Here is a 19,763-nt window from a genome sequence, read left to right as displayed (position 1 = left end):
CAAATGTCAAAATTTGGCGGATAGTACATAGTTATGGATTAGTAGTATTGAAACGTATTTTGTATATCATTCTTCTTTGTTTTTTAAGGTCAGATGTAAATAAATTATTTTTTCATATTATTTGTACAATCTTTGTTTTATTATTTTATTTCCTATGATTAAACATAAATAATAAGATACAAATTACTATTCAATATTTATAAAATTATATTAAAAAGTTTTTTTTGTGAACTTTTTCTGCAGGGAGGTTTTTACAGATTGTTCTTGTTTCGTAATACTTTTGAATGAAGTTTTTGTTGGAATTGCTGAAAAATAACCATATCCATAAATCATATGTAAACTAATAAAGGTGCTAAAAATTTAAATGTAAGTCATTTTTTCCTCGGTTATATATAATTGATTCAACTACTATGTGTACATGTAATAAATAAGTATAAATTTACAAACATACTTTGAAATTCAGCTTTTATATTGACAATGTTTCCAATACTTTCTCTGGATGAGGCAGCAATGCTTCCATGATTTGTATTCTTTGGCAGAAGGTCTACTGAATTTGTAGTACTACAACATTGACTTGACATTGGTGATTGATTAAATTGTGGAATAGAAGGTAATTGTATATTTTTAGTAGCCAGAAGATTTTTAATATAAGCTTCAGCTTCCACATGATGAATTGTAAATTCTGCAATATCTTGTAAAACAATAGAATTCTGTTCTTGAAGTTCGCGTAGTTCTACCTCTTTCTGTAATAAATGCAATTATTATTGTAATAAGTTTATTAAGAATACAATATAATTATCATGAAATACTTCATATAATTTACAAACTTCTTGCGTTAGTACTGTTTTGTCTCCTGTAATTGCAAATATTTGTTGAATGTCTCTTTGAGCATTTTGTAAATTTTTATCAGCTCTCGATATTTTTTCTTTTTGATTATGGATTTGTTGTTTTAGTTCAACTAAATAATGGTTTTTATTTTCTTTACATTCATGAGCCTCATCTATATCTTTAAGGATGTAGGTATAGTTGTTTTGCATTTTCTGTTAAAGCCATTTTATCATAAAAATTAATGTTTTTAAGTCTTAGAATAGTATAATCAAGAACAATTTTATTCTGGAATACCTGTAAATTGGCAGTTAAGCATTGTAATTCCTCCTCTTTTTGTTTTAAATTTTGTTTTACATTTTGCAGTTCTTGATCCAATTTCTTACGTTCTTCTAGTTCAACTTTATTTTGTTCATCCGCAGTTAAAGTTGTCTTATACTTATCATTACAAACATTTATTACCCGTAATGTATTTTCCATGGCTTGTATTTCATGTTCCGTTTTTCTGATTGTTTCATCTAATTTGTCACCTTGTTCTTGTAAAAGGTATCTTTCTTGTGCATTTTGAATCTTCAAATACGATGTATCTCTTGGTGTACCATCAGGATTGCTACCCATAATAGCTGTGCCACTGTCATACCTTGTTTTCAATTGCTTTATTCGAATCTTTCTTTCAGAAATAACACTTTTCACTTCTGAGCATTCATTAGTAGCAATCCTTTTTTGAATGATAAGTGATTCCTTTTGTACTGTGATTTCTGCTCTGCGTTCTCGTATTGCCTAAATGATTATACTAATAATAATAGTGATAGTATACTGAAATTCTAAAACTCACCCTTCCTTATTGTTTTATTATTATTTTATCCAATACAATTGTTAACTATTAACATCAACGAAAGAGATGATCCTTTGAATACAATACAAAAATAAAAGAAATAAAAACATAATGGTTGAAAAAATTTATATATACACATAGTAATAATATGATACTCATAACACATATAATTATCCATTTATTTTGTATTAGATAACAACATTAATAGATTAATGCTTTAATTATTATTAGATATATTTCATTAAAAACTCACAGCTTCTAATTCAAGTTGATATCTTTTCAAGTCATATACATTATTCCCAAGATTCGATATCATCTTTTCCATTTGTGATACTTTAAGTCGTAGTAGACTTTCTTCTACTTGTTTTCCTTCATAAAGATTTCGGACATATTTTATTCGTTTCTCTCCTGCATCCATTAGAAGAACAAGGCCTTGCTTTTTATTTTTTAAGTTTTCTAATTCCTTGTTGTTACTTTCCACATTATTTGACATTTTTCTCATATCATGCTACAGATTGAAAAATATGTTAAATTTATATTCAATAAAAAACATTATTTAAGCTTGACGTACTTCTAAACTTGTAATTTGTTTTTGCAATAATTTGGACACTTCCATCTTTTCATTTAAGATACTCTGCAGATCCTCAATTTTTTTTTGTTTTCTTTCTGCTTCAGACTTATCATGCTCATATCCTTTTAATCTATCTAATTTCATTTCAGATTTTTGTAATTCAAATTCCATTTGGTATAATTTTTCTTTCTTTTCATCAAAAATTTTCTCATCCATAGTATACAATTTATTTAAGTTTTTAAACTTTCTAGCTTCATTCTCATACTGCATCTTTAAAATTTTATTCTCATCCTCCTGTTGCTTTATTTGATTTGTAACGTGTAAATTTGCAGTTTCAAATTGATTAGTTTCTCTAATTAATATAACTTTTTTCTTCTCTTGTTCCTAAAAATGATATTAATGCATTAAAAATGTAAATACATATAAAAACTATAGAATTTGTTTAAATAAATACCTGAATCATAGTTTTCAGTTCTTTTGCCTTCTCTTCAATATTTAGTTTCTGATCGTCAATAACTTGCAATTTTGCAGTTAAATCAAATATTTGTTTATTTAGTTTCTCTATTTTTGTATATTTATTTTGTGTTTCTAACTCTTTGCGCTTTATATCAATTTGCACTTGTTTCATACGTTGGGTCAACTCTTTTACAACATTTTTTTGTATAACAAGCTGAATATAACAATTTTAAATATTAAAAATTAAATATTTCATGCGTTAATTTTATTATTCCTTCCAGTCACTCTTTTACCTGGTTTTCATATAGACCAAATGTTTCCTTCAATTTAGATTGCTCTTCCTTTGCATTAAAAAGGTTCTTCTCTAATACTTTAATTGATTCTTCAACTTGTTTATTATTTTCACTTTGCTCTTTGAAAAATTTTTCCAATTCCTCAACTGTACTCTTTTTATTCTCTAAAATCTCGTGCAAAGTTTCAGTTTCCTGCATTTAGTAGAATAAAAGTTAACTGCTAACAGTTAAAGGACAATAATTACACAGGATTTAAATTTTACTGCAATTTTAATTATCCATATTTAAATGTAATTTTGAATCATACTTGAAGAACTCTTTTAATATCATTATTTCTTTGTTGCAACATGATTACACTCTCTTTCCATTGATTGAACATTTGTCGGTAATCTATTAATGCTCGATTATACAGTTTAGTAGTTCGGTCAAGAACAATTTCCATCTCACGTTCTTCATTAGTTCTCTTAATAATCACCTCACGATATAACTGCAATTCTGTACTGAGTTTTTGTCTTTTTAATTCCAATTCCTAAATTATAAGAAAATAAAACAAACAAAGTACTTAGTAATTCATACTTTACAGAAATGATACTTCATTTTTAAATATTGTAATTTATTCTCTATCTTGGTTACCTTATATTCTTTTACATCTTCTTTCATGTATTGTTCTATCAATTGATTATTATTTTCGTTTTGATTTAACATTTCCTCCCATTCTTGTAGACGTTTTTCATCATACTTAATCACTTTTTTGGACGATTCTATTTTTTTTGTAATTTTTTCTGTATCTTTCATAATGTTTGATACCGTCTCATTAATTTTGTTTAACTCTTTTTTTAAATCTCGCGCCTCTTGATGCAGACTCAATTCATTGCTACAACTTAATCGATAATGATGATTTTCGGTCTCAAGTTGTGTCGAATGTATATTTAAAAGTTTCTGATTCATATCTTGCTCCATTTTTAAATTTGTAATACGGTTTGTCATCATTTTAAGTCGTTCTTCTGTAGATTCTAGTTTCGTGCTTAAATCTTTTTTTAATTTCATTTTCCTTTCAATCTTCCCATAAAAATTTTAACATTTATTATTAAAATAGAAATAATTGTAAATCTACTGACAATAATTAGTAAATTTATTGACATTTTGACGTGTACTATCAAGCACTTATACACTATACAGATAATATACTTATATATATATATATATATATATATATATATATATATATATATAACATGCATATAGACATGAACATAAAAAAAAATTGATACGTGTGAAGCGAATAAAACTAATGTAATATAAATGAAAATTACTTCTTCTTCTAATCGTTTGTTCTCCTCGTTCGCTACCGGTATACGAAATCCATCTTCCCACCCTAGTGTACTTAAAACTGTATCTATATTGTTATTTAAGGCCATGTTTAGTTCTTATTTCTTTCCAACGGATTCTTTGAAAATTAAATTAGTATACATGCGTATCCAAAGAAAACGTTTATAGTTCGCCGTCATGGCAACAGTACGCATCACAATGATAGCGTCTAAATCAAAATGGGTTTTATGTTCAATCTTTTACAATTATTTCTATGTATTATAATTTTTTAATTTTCTTTATGCGTGAGTGTTTTGTTTTGTACCCTTTTAAGAATATGCTACGTATGTGTGTATTATTTACACTCAGCAAAATTAATTCGTTTCAATAGCACGTCAAACATATCTTTTTCTGAATAAGTTTTTAGTTGTTGCGCCGCTGAAACGCTAGATGGTGCATACAATTTATTCTTAAAATGTAATAATACATATTTAATAAATAATAGTTTAATCCATGAATTGATAACATATTTTAAACTTTACAAATTAGTCTCATTTCGTAGTACGTAAGTTAGATAATAAGAATTTATTTTTAAAATGCAATAATGCAATAATGCATACTTAATAAATGAATAAAACTTTAAATACTTTGAACAGAACCCTCTTGTCTATATTATACAGTGCGAATCAACCAACCGATAAACCTTTAGAATACTAGTGACAAATTAACGTAGCCAACTACATGCATTAATTATCGTCAGAAACGCTTCTGTGAAAGTCAGCACGATTACAATTGTTAAAACGAAAATTCATAGAAAACATGCAGTGATGAGTCAATTTAATCGACCATTGAAGTATCAACATAAGCCGCAGTAACACCATCTAGCATTTTAAAAATACGATAACTACAAGTTTATCTAAAAATACGTTTGGTGTGACGTATTCTTTTCAAACGGACTTCTGCAGTTAGGTCAGGGTTAGTTCAGGGTTACTTCTGCTACTACAATTATTACTTCGCATATCTTAAACACTTAATAAACTTAAGTAACATGTTAGAAAGCATCTTCTGCATTGAAATTCGATTAATTTCTGATTTCCAACTCTGTGCAGAAGCACAAATTCAAAAACCTCCAAGTTTATCGGGAAATAATTCGTCAGCGAAGCGCTAGATGTCGAGACAGGAGATGTTAGCCCATGTATTGGATGTAGATAATAAAATTAAAATTTTCTATAAAACTAAGAACAATACGCATCATCTATTAATTTCTGATTCCCAACTCTGTGCAGAAGCAAGATTCCAATATAATTTAATGGTGTGAACATTTAATTAACAAGAAAAGCATGGGTGGCACCATCTACGGCAAAATCTTCAAGTTTATCGGGAAATAATTCGTCAGCGAAGCGCTAGATGCCGAGACAGGAGATGTTTGCACGTGTATTGGATGTAGATAATAAAATAAAAATTTTTCAATAAAACTAAGAACAATACGCATCATCTATTAACTTCTGATTTCCAACTCTGTGCAGAAGCAAGATTCCAATATAATTTAATGGTGTGAACATTTAATTAACAAGAAAAGCATGGGTGGCACCATCTACGGCAAAATCTTCAAGTTTATCGGGAAATAATTCGTCAGCGAAGCGCTAGATGCCGAGACAGGAGATGTTTGCCCGTGTATTGGATGTAGATAATAAAATAAAAATTTTTCCATAAACCTAAGAACAATACGCATCATCTATTAACTTCTGATTTCCAACTCTGTGCAGAAGCAAGATTCAAATTTAATTTAATGGTGTGATAATTTAATTAACAAGAAAAGCATGGGTGGCACCATCTATGGCAAAATCTTCAAGTTTATCGGGAAATAATTCGTCAGAGAAGCGATAGATGCCGAGACAGGGTATGTTAGCCCATGTATTGGATGTAGATAATAAAATAAAAATTTTTCTACAAAACTAAGAACAATACGCATCATCTATTAACTTCTGATTTCCAACTCTGTGCAGAAGCAAGATTCCAATATAATTTAATGGTGTGAACATTTAATTAACAAGAAAAGCATGGGTGGCACCATCTACGGCAAAATCTTCAAGTTTATCGGGAAATAATTCGTCAGCGAAGCGCTAGATGCCGAGACAGGAGATGTTTGCCCGTGTATTGGATGTAGATAATAAAATAAAAATTTTTCCATAAACCTAAGAACAATACGCATCATCTATTAACTTCTGATTTCCAACTCTGTGCAGAAGCAAGATTCAAATTTAATTTAATGGTGTGATAATTTAATTAACAAGAAAAGCATGGGTGGCACCATCTATGGCAAAATCTTCAAGTTTATCGGGAAATAATTCGTCAGAGAAGCGATAGATGCCGAGACAGGGTATGTTAGCCCATGTATTGGATGTAGATAATAAAATAAAAATTTTTCTACAAAACTAAGAACAATACGCATCATCTATTAACTTCTGATTTCCAACTCTGTGCAGAAGCAAGATTCCAATATAATTTAATGGTGTGAACATTTAATTAACAAGAAAAGCATGGGTGGCACCATCTACGGCAAAATCTTCAAGTTTATCGGGAAATAATTCGTCAGCGAAGCGCTAGATGCCGAGACAGGAGATGTTTGCCCGTGTATTGGATGTAGATAATAAAATAAAAATTTATCCATAAACCTAAGAACAATACGCATCATCTATTAACTTCTGATTTCCAACTCTGTGCAGAAGCAAGATTCAAATTTAATTTAATGGTGTGATAATTTAATTAACAAGAAAAGCATGGGTAGCACCATCTATGGCAAAATCTTCAAGTTTATCGGGAAATAATTCGTCAGAGAAGCGATAGATGCAGAGACAGGGTATGTTAGCCCATGTATTGGATGTAGATAATAAAATAAAAATTTTTCTACAAAACTAACAACAATACGCATCATCTATTAACTTCTGATTTCCAACTCTGTGCAGAAGCAAGATTCCAATATAACTTAATGGTGTGAACATTTAATTAACAAGAAAAGCATGGGTGGCACCATCTACGGCAAAATCTTCAAGTTTATCGGGAAATAATTCGTCAGCGAAGCGCTAGATGCCGAGACAGGAGATGTTTGCCCATGTATTGGATGTAGATAGTAAAATAAAAATTTTTCCATAAACCTAAGAACAATACGCATCATCTATTAACTTCTGATTTCCAACTCTGTGCAGAAGCAAGATTCAAATTTAATTTAATGGTGTGATAATTTAATTAACAAGAAAAGCATGGGTGGCACTATCTACGGCAAAATCTTCAAGTTTATCGGGAAATTATTCGTCAGCGAAGCGCTAGATGCCGAGACAGGAGATGTTTGCCCATGTATTGGATGTAGATAATAAAATAAAAATTTATCCATAAACCTAAGAACAATACGCATCATCTATTAACTTCTGATTTCCAACTCTGTGCAGAAGCAAGATTCAAATTTAATTTAATGGTGTGATAATTTAATTAACAAGAAAAGCATGGGTAGCACCATCTATGGCAAAATCTTCAAGTTTATCGGGAAATAATTCGTCAGAGAAGCGATAGATGCCGAGACAGGGTATGTTAGCCCATGTATTGGATGTAGATAATAAAATAAAAATTTTTCTACAAAACTAACAACAATACGCATCATCTGTTAACTTCTGATTTCCAACTCTGTGCAGAAGCAAGATTCCAATATAATTTAATGGTCTGAACATTTAATTAACAAGAAAAGCATGGGTGGCACCATCTACGGCAAAATCTTCAAGTTTATCGGGAAATAATTCGTCAGCGAAGCGATAGATGTCGAGACAGGAGATGATAGCCCATGTATTGGATGTAGATAATAAAATAAAAATTTTTCAATAAAACTAAGAACAATACGCATCATCTATTAACTTCTGATTTCCAACTCTGTGCAGAAGCAAGATTCCAATATAATTTAATGGTGTGAACATTTAATTAACAAGAAAAGCATGGGTGGCACCATCTACGGCAAAATCTTCAAGTTTATCGGGAAATAATTCATCAGCGAAGCGCTAGATGTCGAGACAGGTTATGTTAGCCCATGTATTGGATGTAGATAATAAAATAAAAATTTTTCTATAAAACTAAGAACAATACGCATCATCTATTAACTTCTGATTTCCAACTCTGTGCAGAAGCAAGATTCCAATATAATTTAATGGTGTGAACATTTAATTAACAAGAAAAGCATGGGTGGCACCATCTACGGCAAAATCTTCAAGTTTATCGGGAAATAATTCGTCAGCGAAGCGCTAGATGCCGAGACAGGAGATGTTTGCCCGTGTATTGGATGTAGGCAATAAAATAAAAATTTTTCCATAAACCTAAGAACAATACGCATCATCTATTAACTTCTGATTTCCAACTCTGTGCAGAAGCAAGATTCAAATTTAATTTAATGGTGTGATAATTTAATTAACAAGAAAAGCATGGGTGGCACCATCTATGGCAAAATCTTCAAGTTTATCGGGAAATAATTCGTCAGAGAAGCGATAGATGCCGAGACAGGGTATGTTAGCCCATGTATTGGATGTAGATAATAAAATAAAAATTTTTCTACAAAACTAAGAACAATACGCATCATCTATTAACTTCTGATTTCCAACTCTGTGCAGAAGCAAGATTCCAATATAACTTAATGGTGTGAACATTTAATTAACAAGAAAAGCATGGGTGGCACCATCTATGGCAAAATCTTCAAGTTTATCGGGAAATGATTCGTCAGAGAAGCGATAGATGCCGAGACAGGGTATGTTAGCCCATGTATTGGATGTAGATAATAAAAAAAAAATTTTCCATAAACCTAAGAACAATACGCATCATCTATTAACTTCTGATTTCCAACTCTGTGCAGAAGCAAGATTCAAATTTAATTTAATGGTGTGGTAATTTAATTAACAAGAAAAGCATGGGTGGCACCATCTATGGCAAAATCTTCAAGTTTATCGGGAAATGATTCGTCAGAGAAGCGATAGATGCCGAGACAGGGTATGTTAGCCCATGTATTGGATGTAGATAATAAAATAAAAATTTTTCCATAAACCTAAGAACAATACGCATCATCTATTAACTTCTGATTTCCAACTCTGTGCAGAAGCAAGATTCAAATTTAATTTAATGGTGTGATAATTTAATTAACTAGAAACGCATGCGTGGCACCATCTACGGCAAAATCTTCAAGTTTATCGGGAAATAATTCGTCAGAGAAGCGATAGATGCCGAGACAGGATATGTTAGCCCATGTATTGGATGTAGATAATAAAATAAAAATTTTTCTACAAAACTAAGAACAATACGCATCATCTATTAACTTCTGATTTCCAACTCTGTGCAGAAGCAAGATTCCAATATAACTTAATGGTGTGAACATTTAATTAACAAGAAAAGCATGGGTGGCACCATCTATGGCAAAATCTTCAAGTTTATCGGGAAATAATTCGTCAGCGAAGCGCTAGATGCCGAGACAGGAGATGTTTGCCCATGTATTGGATGTAGATAATAAAATAAAAATTTATCCATAAACCTAAGAACAATACGCATCATCTATTAACTTCTGATTTCCAACTCTGTGCAGAAGCAAGATTCAAATTTAATTTAATGGTGTGGTAATTTAATTAACAAGAAAAGCATGGGTGGCACCATCTATTGCAAAATCTTCAAGTTTATCGGGAAATGATTCGTCAGAGAAGCGATAGATGCCGAGACAGGGTATGTTAGCCCATGTATTGGATGTAGATAATAAAATAAAAATTTTTCCATAAACCTAAGAACAATACGCATCATCTATTAACTTCTGATTTCCAACTCTGTGCAGAAGCAAGATTCCAATATAACTTAATGGTGTGAACATTTAATTAACAAGAAAAGCATGGGTGGCACCATCTACGGCAAAATCTTCAAGTTTATCGGGAAATAATTCGTCAGCGAAGCGCTAGATGCCGAGACAGGAGATGTTTGCCCATGTATTGGATGTAGATAATAAAATAAAAATTTATCCATAAACCTAAGAACAATACGCATCATCTATTAACTTCTGATTTCCAACTCTGTGCAGAAGCAAGATTCAAATTTAATTTAATGGTGTGGTAATTTAATTAACAAGAAAAGCATGGGTGGCACCATCTATGGCAAAATCTTCAAGTTTATCGGGAAATGATTCGTCAGAGAAGCGATAGATGCCGAGACAGGATATGTTAGCCCATGTATTGGATGTAGATAATGAAATTAAAATTCTTCTATCAAACTAAGAACAATACGCATTACCTATTAGCATCTGATTCCCAACTCTGTGCAGAAGCACAAATTGAAAAATAATTTAATTAGTTAAAAATTGAATTAATCAGAAACGCACGAGCGGCACCATCTACGGTAAAATGTCCAAGCTGGTCGAGAAATAATTTATTAGCCAGGTCCTTGACGGCGAGACAGTAGCTGTTAGACAGTGTATTGGAATGCAGCTGACAAAATATACACTTTTCATAAAAAATATAGACAAACACTGCGTCTAGACGTATACATAGGATGGCATGAATTAACTGTCAGATTCCCTGCGGAAGACTCATTCGTCGTAATATGGGAGTACTATTGACGCGATGAAATACTACTTTTCTATAAAAAATTCAAGTTACACGGGTATTGTATAAATGATAAGAAATAAACAAACTTAATTTAAAATGTCTAACAAACAATTATTACTTCGCATGTGTTAAAAAGTTAATAAACTTTAGCAACATGTTAGAAAGCATCTTCTGCATTGAAAGTCGATTAAAATTAATTTCTATAACCTAGTTAACTCTTTGTAATGAGTCAATTAGATACATAAGTAAAATATATGCATGTAAATAATATGGTAATTGTAACATTAGTATTCGGAAGATTCGTAAATGTTAATAATGATCGAGCAGATAAACAAACATTCACTGAACCCGTTCGCCTTAATAGATTTCCGAACTTGTTTATGTATATTTATCATAATTATTAACAATCGTCCACAGAACCATAGTATGGTCAATTACTAAGAATATCTTGGTTAAAGTAATGGCGGAAGGGTACTTAAATTGATTGAAAATTATATTAAGGCCAATTGACGCAACTGCCGAATACCTTGTCCGAGGGTATATAAGGAGGTACCGGTTGCGAAAATTTTCATTCCGCGGGGAAATCCCGAGGTGGACGGATTTCTAAAGGGCCGGATGACCAACCCCGGGACCACCACCAACCAGGACCACCACCGTCGCCATAGGACCTCTCAGCACCGCCACAGGACCCTTCAGCGTCGCCACAGGAACCTTCAGCGGCGCCATAGGACCCCTCAGCGACGCCATCAGAACCCTCAACGCCGTCACAGGAACCCTCAGCGCCGCTACCGGACATCTCAGAGTCACCACAGAACCCATCAGCGGCGCCACACGACCCCGGACCTAACCCAGACCTAACCCACACCTAACCCAGACCTAACCCAGACCGAACCCAGACCTAACCCAGACCTAACCCAGACCTAACCCAGACCTAACCCAGACCAAATTCAGTCCTGACCCCGGAACTAACACGGACCCATCAGCGCCGCCACAGGGCCCCTAAGCGCTGACACAGGACCCCTCAGCGACGACACAGGACCCATCAGCATCGCTGCAGGACCTCTCAGCGCCGCCACAAGACCCCGGAACAAAGCCAGACCTAACACAGACCTAACTCAGGACCCCTCACCGCCGCCACAAGACCCCGGACCTAACCAAGACCTAACCCAGGACCCCTCTCCGCCGCCACAAGACCACGGACCTAACCCAGACCTAACCCAGACCTAAACCACACCTAACCCAGACCTAACCCAGTCCTGACCCCGGAACTAACACGGACCCATCAGCGCCACCACAGGGCCCCTAAGCGCTGCCACAGGACCTCTCAACGCCGTCACAGGACCCCTCAGCGCCGCTACCGGACATCTCAGAGTTACCACAGAACCCCTCAGCACCGCTACACGACCCCGGACCTAACCCAGACCTAACCCAGACCTAACCCACACCTAACCCAGACCTAACCCAGTCCTGACCCCGGAACTAACACGGACCCATCAGCGCCACCACAGGGCCCCTAAGCGCTGACCCAGGACCCCTCAGCGACGCCACAGGACCCATCAGCATCGACGCAGGACCTCACAGCGCCGCCACAAGACCCCGGATCAAAGCCAGACCTAACCCAGACATAACCCAGACCTAACCCAAACCTAAACCAGACCAAATTCAGTCCTGACCCCGGAACTAACACGGACCCATCAGCGACACCACAGGGCCCCTAAGCACTGACACAGGACCCCGGACCAAACCCAGACCTAACACAGACCTAACTCAGGACCCCTCAACGCCGCCATAAGACCCCGGACCTAACCCGGACCTAACCCAGACCTAACCCACACCTAACCTAGACCTAACCCAGACCAAATCCAGTCCTGACCCCGGAACTAACACGGACCCATCAGCGCCGCCACAGGGCCCCTAATCGCTGCCACAGGACCTCTCAACACTGTCACAGGACCCCTCAGCGCCGCTACCGGACATCTCAGAGACGCCACAGAACCCCTTAGCGCCGCCACACGACCCCGGACCTAACCCAGACCTAACCCAGACCTAACCCACACCTAACCCAGACCTAACCCAGTCCTGACCCCGGAACTAACACGGACCCATCAGCCCCACCACAGGGTCCCTAAGCGATGACACAGGACCACTCAGCGACGCTACAGGACCCATCAGCATCGCCGCAGGACCTCTCAGCGCTGCCACAAGACCCTGGACCAAAGCCAGACCTAACCCAGACCTAACCCAGACCTAACCCAGACCAAATTCAGTCCTAACCCCGGAACTAACACGGACCCATCAGCGCCGCCACAGGGCCCCTAAGCACTGACACAGGACCCCTCAGCGACGACACAGGACCCATCAGCATCGCTGCAGGACCTCTCAGCGCCGCCACAAGACCCCGGACCAAAGCCAGACCTAACACAGACCTAACTCAGGACCCCTCAACGCCGCCACAAGACCACGGACCTAATCCAGGCCTAACCCAGGACCCCACTCCGCCGTCACAAGACACCGGACCTAACCCAGACCTAACCCAGACCTAACCCAGACCTAACCCAGAACTAACCCAGACCTAATCCAGACCTAACCCAGGACCTCTCAACGCCGTGCAGGACCCCTTAGCGCCGCTACCGGACATCTTAGAGTCACCACAGAACCCCTCAGCGCCGCCACACGACCCCGGACCTAACCCACACCTAACCCAGACCTAACCCAGACCTAACCCACACCTAACCCAGACCTAACCCAGTCCTGTCCCCGGAACTAACACGGACCCATCAGCGCCGCCACAGGACCCCTCAGCGACGCCACAGGACCCATCAGCACCGCCGCAGGACCTCTCAGCGCCGCCACAAGACCCCGGACCAAACCCAGACCTAACACAGACCTAACTCAGGACCCCTCAACGCCGCCATAAGACCGCGGACCTAACCCGGACCTAACCCAGACCTAACCCACACCTAACCCACACCTAACCCAGACCTAACCCAGACCTAACCCAGACCTAACCCAGACCTAACCCAGACCTAACCCAGACCTAACCCAGACCTAACCCAGACCTAACCCAGACCTAACCCAGACCTAACCCAGACCTAACCCAGACCTAACCCAGACCTAACCCAGACCAAATTCAGTCTTGACCCCGGAACTAACACGGACACATCAGCGCCGCCACAGGGCCCCTAAGCACTGACACAGGGCCCCTAAGCACTGACACAGGACCCCTCAGCGACGACACAGGACCCATCAGCATCGCTGCAGGACCTCTCAGCGCCGCCACAAAACCCCGGACCAAAGCCAAACCTAACACAGACCTAACTCAGGACCCCTCAACGCCGCCACAAGACCACGGACCTAATCCAGGCCTAACCCAGGACCCCTCTCTGCCGTCACAAGACCCCGGACCTAACCCAGACGTAACCCGGACCAAACCCAGACCTAACACAGACCTAACTCAGGATCCCTCAACGCCGCCACAAGACCCCGGACCTAACCCAGACCTAACCCAGGACCCCTCTCCGCCGCCACAAGCCCACGGACCTAACCCAGACCTAACCCAGACCTAACCCAGACCTAACCCAGACCTAACCCAGACCTAACCCAGACCAAACCCTGTCCTGAACCCGGAACTAACACGGACCCGTCAGCGCCGCCACAGGGCCCCTAAGCGCTGCCACAGGACCTCTCAACGCCGTCACAGGACCCCTCAGCGCCGCTACCGGACATCTCAGGGTCACCACAGTACCCCTTAGCGCCGCCACACGAACCCGGACCTAACCCAGACCTAACCCAGAACTAACCCAGACCTAACCCACACCTTACCCAGACCTAACCCAGTCCTGACTCCGGAACTAACACGGACCCATCAGCGCCAACACAGGGCCCCTAAGCGCTGACACAGGACCCCTCAGCGACGCCACAGGACCCATCAGGATCGCCGCAGGACCTCTCAGCGCCGCCACAAGACCCCGGACCAAAGCCAGACCTAACCCAGACCTAACTCAGGACCCCTCACCGCTGCCACAAGACCCCGGACCTAACCCAGACCTAACCCAGGACCCCTCTCAGCCGCCACAAGACCCCGGACCTAACCCAGACCTGACCCAGACCTAACCCAGAACTAACCCAGACCAAATCCAGTCCTGACCACGGAACTCACACGGACCCATCAGCGCCGCCACAGGGCCCCTAAGCGCTGCCACAGGACCTCTCAACGCCGTCACAGGACCCCTCAGCGCCGCTACCGGACATCTCAAAGTCACCACAGAACCCCTCAGCACCGCTACACGACCCCGGACCTAACCCAGACCTAACCCAGACCTAACCCAGACCTAACCCAGACCTAAACCAGACCTAACACCGTCACAGGACCCCTCAGAGCCGCTACAGGACATCTCAGAGTCACCGCAGAACCCCTCAGCGCCGCCACACGACCCCGGACCTAACCCAGACCTAAACCAGACCTAACCCAGACCTAACCCAGACCTAACGCAGACCAAATTCAGTCCTGACCCCGGAACTAACACGGACCCATCAGCACCGCCACAGGGCCCCTAAGCACTGACACAGGACCCCTCAGCGACGACACAGGACCCATCAGCATCGCTGCAGGACCTCTCAGCGCCGCCACAAGACCCCGGACCAAAGCCAGACCTAACACAGACCTAACTCAGGACCCCTCAACGCCGCCACAAGACCACGGACCTAATCCAGGCCTAACCCAGGACCCCACTCCGCCGTCACAAGACACCGGACCTAACCCAGACCTAACCCAGACCTAACCCAGACCTAACCCAGACCTAACCCAGACCTAATCCAGACCTAACCCAGGACCTCTCAACGCCGTTGCAGGACCCCTCAGCGCCGCTACCGGACATCTTAGAGTCACCACAGAACCCCTCAGCGCCGCCACACGACCCCGGACCTAACCCAGACCTAACCCACACCTAACCCAGACCTAACCCAGACCTAACCCAGACCTAACCCAGACCTAACCCAGACCTAACCCAGACCTAACCCAGACCTAACCCAGACCTAACCCAGACCAAACCCTGTCCTGAACCCGGAACTAACACGGACCCATCAGCGCCACCACAGGGCCCCTAAGCGCTGACACAGGACCCCTCAGCGACGCCACAGGACCCATCAGCATCGCTGCAGGACCTCTCAGCGCCGCCACAAGACCCCGGACCAAAGCCAGACGTAACACAGACGTAACTCAGGACCCCTCACCGCCGCCACAAGACCCCGGACCTAATCCAGACCTATCCCAGAACTAACCCAGAACCCCAGACCTAACCCAGAACCCCAGACCTAACCCAGAACTAACCCAGACCTAACGCAGATCTAACTCAGACGTAACCCAGTCCTGACCCCGGAACTAGCTCCGTAACTGACACTGATCCCTCAGCGCTGCCACAGGACCCCTCAGAGCCGCCTCAGTACACTTCAGAGCCGCCACATGACAACAGACCTAACCCAGACCTAACCCAGACGTAACCCAGTCCTGACCCCGGAACTAACCCCGGAACTTATACAGACCCCTCAGCTACGCGACAGGACCCCTCAGCGGTGCTACCGAAGCCCTTAGCGACGCCACCGGACCCCTCAGCGCCGCCACTGGACGACGGACCTAACCCAGAACTAACGCAGACCTAACCCAGACGTAACCCAGTCCTGACCCCGGAAGTAGCCCAGGAACTAACACAGGCCACTCAACGACGCCACAGGTCCCCGCAGCACCACCGCAGGACCTCTCAGCGCCGCCTCGGTACACCTCAGAGAAGCCACATGACACCAGACCTAACCCAGACCTAACCCAGACCTATCCCAGTCCTGACTCGTGACCTAACCCTGAACTAACCCTGACCCCTCAGCGCCACCACAGCCGACACAGGAACCATCAGGGTCGCCCCCGGACCCCGGATATAACCCAGACCTAACCCAGACCTAACTCCGTAACTAGTTGTACCGGTATTGTATAAATGATAAGATATATGCAAACTTAATTTAAAATGTATAACAAACAATTATTACTTCACATGTGTGAAAAAGTTAATAAACTTTAGCAACATGTTAGAAAGCATTTTCTGTATTGTAATTCGATTAAAATGAATTTCTATGGCCCAGTCCTGACCCCGGAACTATCTCCGGAACTAGTTGTACCGGAATTGTATAAATGATAAGATATAAACAAACTTAATCTAAAATGTCTAACAAACAATTATTACTTCGCATGTGTTAAAAAGTTAATAAACCTAAGCAACATGTTAGAAAGCATTTTCTGTATTGAAATTCGATTAAAATTAATTTCTATGACCACGTTAACTCTTTGTAACGAGTGAATTTAGATACAGAAGTAAATATGCATGTAAATAATATGGTAATTGTTACATTCATATTCGGAAGACTCGTAAATGTTAATAATGATCGAGGAGATGAACAAGCATTCACTAAACCTGTTCGCCTTGATAGATTTCCGAATTTGTTTATGTATATTTATCATAATTATTAACAATCTACCACAGGACCATAGTATGGACTATTACTAAGAATATCCTGGTTAAAATAATGGCGGAAGTGTACTTAAATTGATTGAAAATTACTTTAAGGCCAATTGACGCAACTGCCGAATTACCTTCTCCGAGGGTATATAAGGAGGTACCGGTTGCGAAAATTTTCATTCCGCGGGGAGATCCCGAGGTGGACGGATCTCCAAAGGCCCGGAGGACCAGCCCGGACACCAGCCTGGACCAGCCTCAGGACCCCACCTCCTGAGGAACCCCCCACCGACCCAGGACACCCCAGCGCCCCAGGAGCCCCAGGAGCCCCCTCCGCCCCAGGAGCCCCCACCGCCACAGGAGCCACCAGCGTGCCCTGGACCCCCCACCCCGCAGGACCCACACCGCTCCAGGACCCCCCACAGCCCCAGGATCCCCCATCGCCGGAACACCCCCCAATACGCCCCAACACCCCCATAACCCCCAGGACCCCCAACACGCCCAGGACCCTCCACCTTCCCAGGAGCCGCCGCCGACCCAGGACCCCCCACCGCCTCAGGAGCCCCCACCGCCCCAGGACCCCCCCCCCGCTCAAGGACCCCCCCCGCTCAAGGACCCCCACCGCTCCAGGACCCCCACCGCTCCAGGATCCCCTAACAACCCCCAGGACCCACAACACCCCCAGGACCCCCACCGCCCGCCAGGATCCCCTATCGCCCCAGGATCCCCCAGCGCCACAGGATCCCCCAACACCCCCAGGACCCCCAAAACCCTTGAGGAACCCCCAACACCCCCAGGAAACACACCGCCGCCAGGACCCCCACCGACGCAGGACGCTCCTCCGCTCCAGGACACCCGAACAACCCCAGGACCCCCGCCGCCCCCGAGAACCCGCAACGCCCCAGGACCCCCACCTCTCCAGTTGTCCTCAACGCTCCAGGACTACCACCGTCTTCAGGACACCACCTCCCCCAGGTTAGGTCAGGGTTAGGACCGGGTTAGGACCGGGTTAGGTCCGGGTTAGGACCGGGTTAGGTCCGGGTTAGGACCGGGTTAGGTCCGGGTTAGGACCGGGTTAGGTCCGGGTTAGGACCGGGTTAGGTCCGGGTTAGGACCGGGTTAGGTCCGGGTTAGGACCGGGTTAGGTCCGGGTTAGGACCGGGTTAGGTCCGGGTTAGGACCGGGTTAGGTCCGGGTTAGGACCGGGTTAGGTCCGGGTTAGGACCGGGTTAGGTCCGGGTTAGGACCGGGTTAGGTCCGGGTTAGGACCGGGTTAGGTCCGGGTTAGGACCGGGTTAGGTCCGGGTTAGGACCGGGTTAGGTCCGGGTTAGGACCGGGTTAGGTCCGGGTTAGGACCGGGTTAGGTCCGGGTTAGGACCGGGTTAGGTCCGGGTTAGGACCGGGTTAGGTCCGGGTTAGGACCGGGTTAGGTCCGGGTTAGGACCGGGTTAGGTCCGGGTTAGGACCGGGTTAGGTCCGGGTTAGGACCGGGTTAGGTCCGGGTTAGGACCGGGTTAGGTCCGGGTTAGGACCGGGTTAGGTCCGGGTTAGGACCGGGTTAGGTCCGGGTTAGGACCGGGTTAGGTCCGGGTTAGGACCGGGTTAGGTCCGGGTTAGGACCGGGTTAGGTCCGGGTTAGGACCGGGTTAGGTCCGGGTTAGGACCGGGTTAGGTCCGGGTTAGGACCGGGTTAGGTCCGGGTTAGGACCGGGTTAGGTCCGGGTTAGGACCGGGTTAGGTCCGGGTTAGGACCGGGTTAGGTCCGGGTTAGGACCGGGTTAGGTCCGGGTTAGGACCGGGTTAGGTCCGGGTTAGGACCGGGTTAGGTCCGGGTTAGGACCGGGTTAGGTCCGGGTTAGGACCGGGTTAGGTCCGGGTTAGGACCGGGTTAGGTCCGGGTTAGGACCGGGTTAGGTCCGGGTTAGGACCGGGTTAGGTCCGGGTTAGGACCGGGTTAGGTCCGGGTTAGGACCGGGTTAGGTCCGGGTTAGGACCGGGTTAGGTCCGGGTTAGGACCGGGTTAGGTCCGGGTTAGGACCGGGTTAGGTCCGGGTTAGGACCGGGTTAGGTCCGGGTTAGGTCTGGGTTAGGTCTGGGTTAGGTCTGGGTTAGGTCTGGGTTAGGTCTGGGTTAGGTCTGGGTTAGGTCTGGGTTAGGTCTGGGTTAGGTCTGGGTTAGGTCTGGGTTAGGTCTGGGTTAGGTCTGGGTTAGGTCTGGGTTAGGTCTGGGTTAGGTCTGGGTTAGGTCTGGGTTAGGTCTGGGTTAGGTCTGGGTTAGGTCTGGGTTAGGTCTGGGTTAGGTCTGGGTTAGGTCTGGGTTAGGTCTGGGTTAGGTCTGGGTTAGGTCTGGGTTAGGTCTGGGTTAGG

General features: G+C 42.9%; 1 protein-coding gene across 1 annotated transcript; it reads right to left on the bottom strand.

Annotated features, from left to right (window-relative positions):
* Window positions 1-144: 144 nt before the first annotated feature.
* Window positions 145-4,598, bottom strand: LOC143153854 (coiled-coil domain-containing protein 39-like). The gene is made up of 11 exons (XM_076325464.1): window positions 4,294-4,598; window positions 3,614-4,039; window positions 3,288-3,509; window positions 2,981-3,172; window positions 2,686-2,901; window positions 2,232-2,615; window positions 1,914-2,168; window positions 1,123-1,605; window positions 828-1,040; window positions 452-743; window positions 145-305 (listed from the first exon to the last, which is right to left on the bottom strand). The coding sequence occupies exons 1-11, from the start codon at window positions 4,396-4,398 to the stop codon at window positions 211-213; spliced, it is 2,883 nt and encodes a 960-aa protein (XP_076181579.1). The 5' UTR covers window positions 4,399-4,598; the 3' UTR covers window positions 145-210.
* Window positions 4,599-19,763: the final 15,165 nt, after the last annotated feature.

This window comes from Ptiloglossa arizonensis, chromosome 13 (assembly GCF_051014685.1).
Source record: "Ptiloglossa arizonensis isolate GNS036 chromosome 13, iyPtiAriz1_principal, whole genome shotgun sequence".
NCBI lineage: Eukaryota > Metazoa > Arthropoda > Insecta > Hymenoptera > Colletidae > Ptiloglossa > Ptiloglossa arizonensis.
The sequence above is the reverse complement of the archived record's forward strand: the minus strand, read 5'-3'. Positions and strand labels throughout refer to the sequence as shown.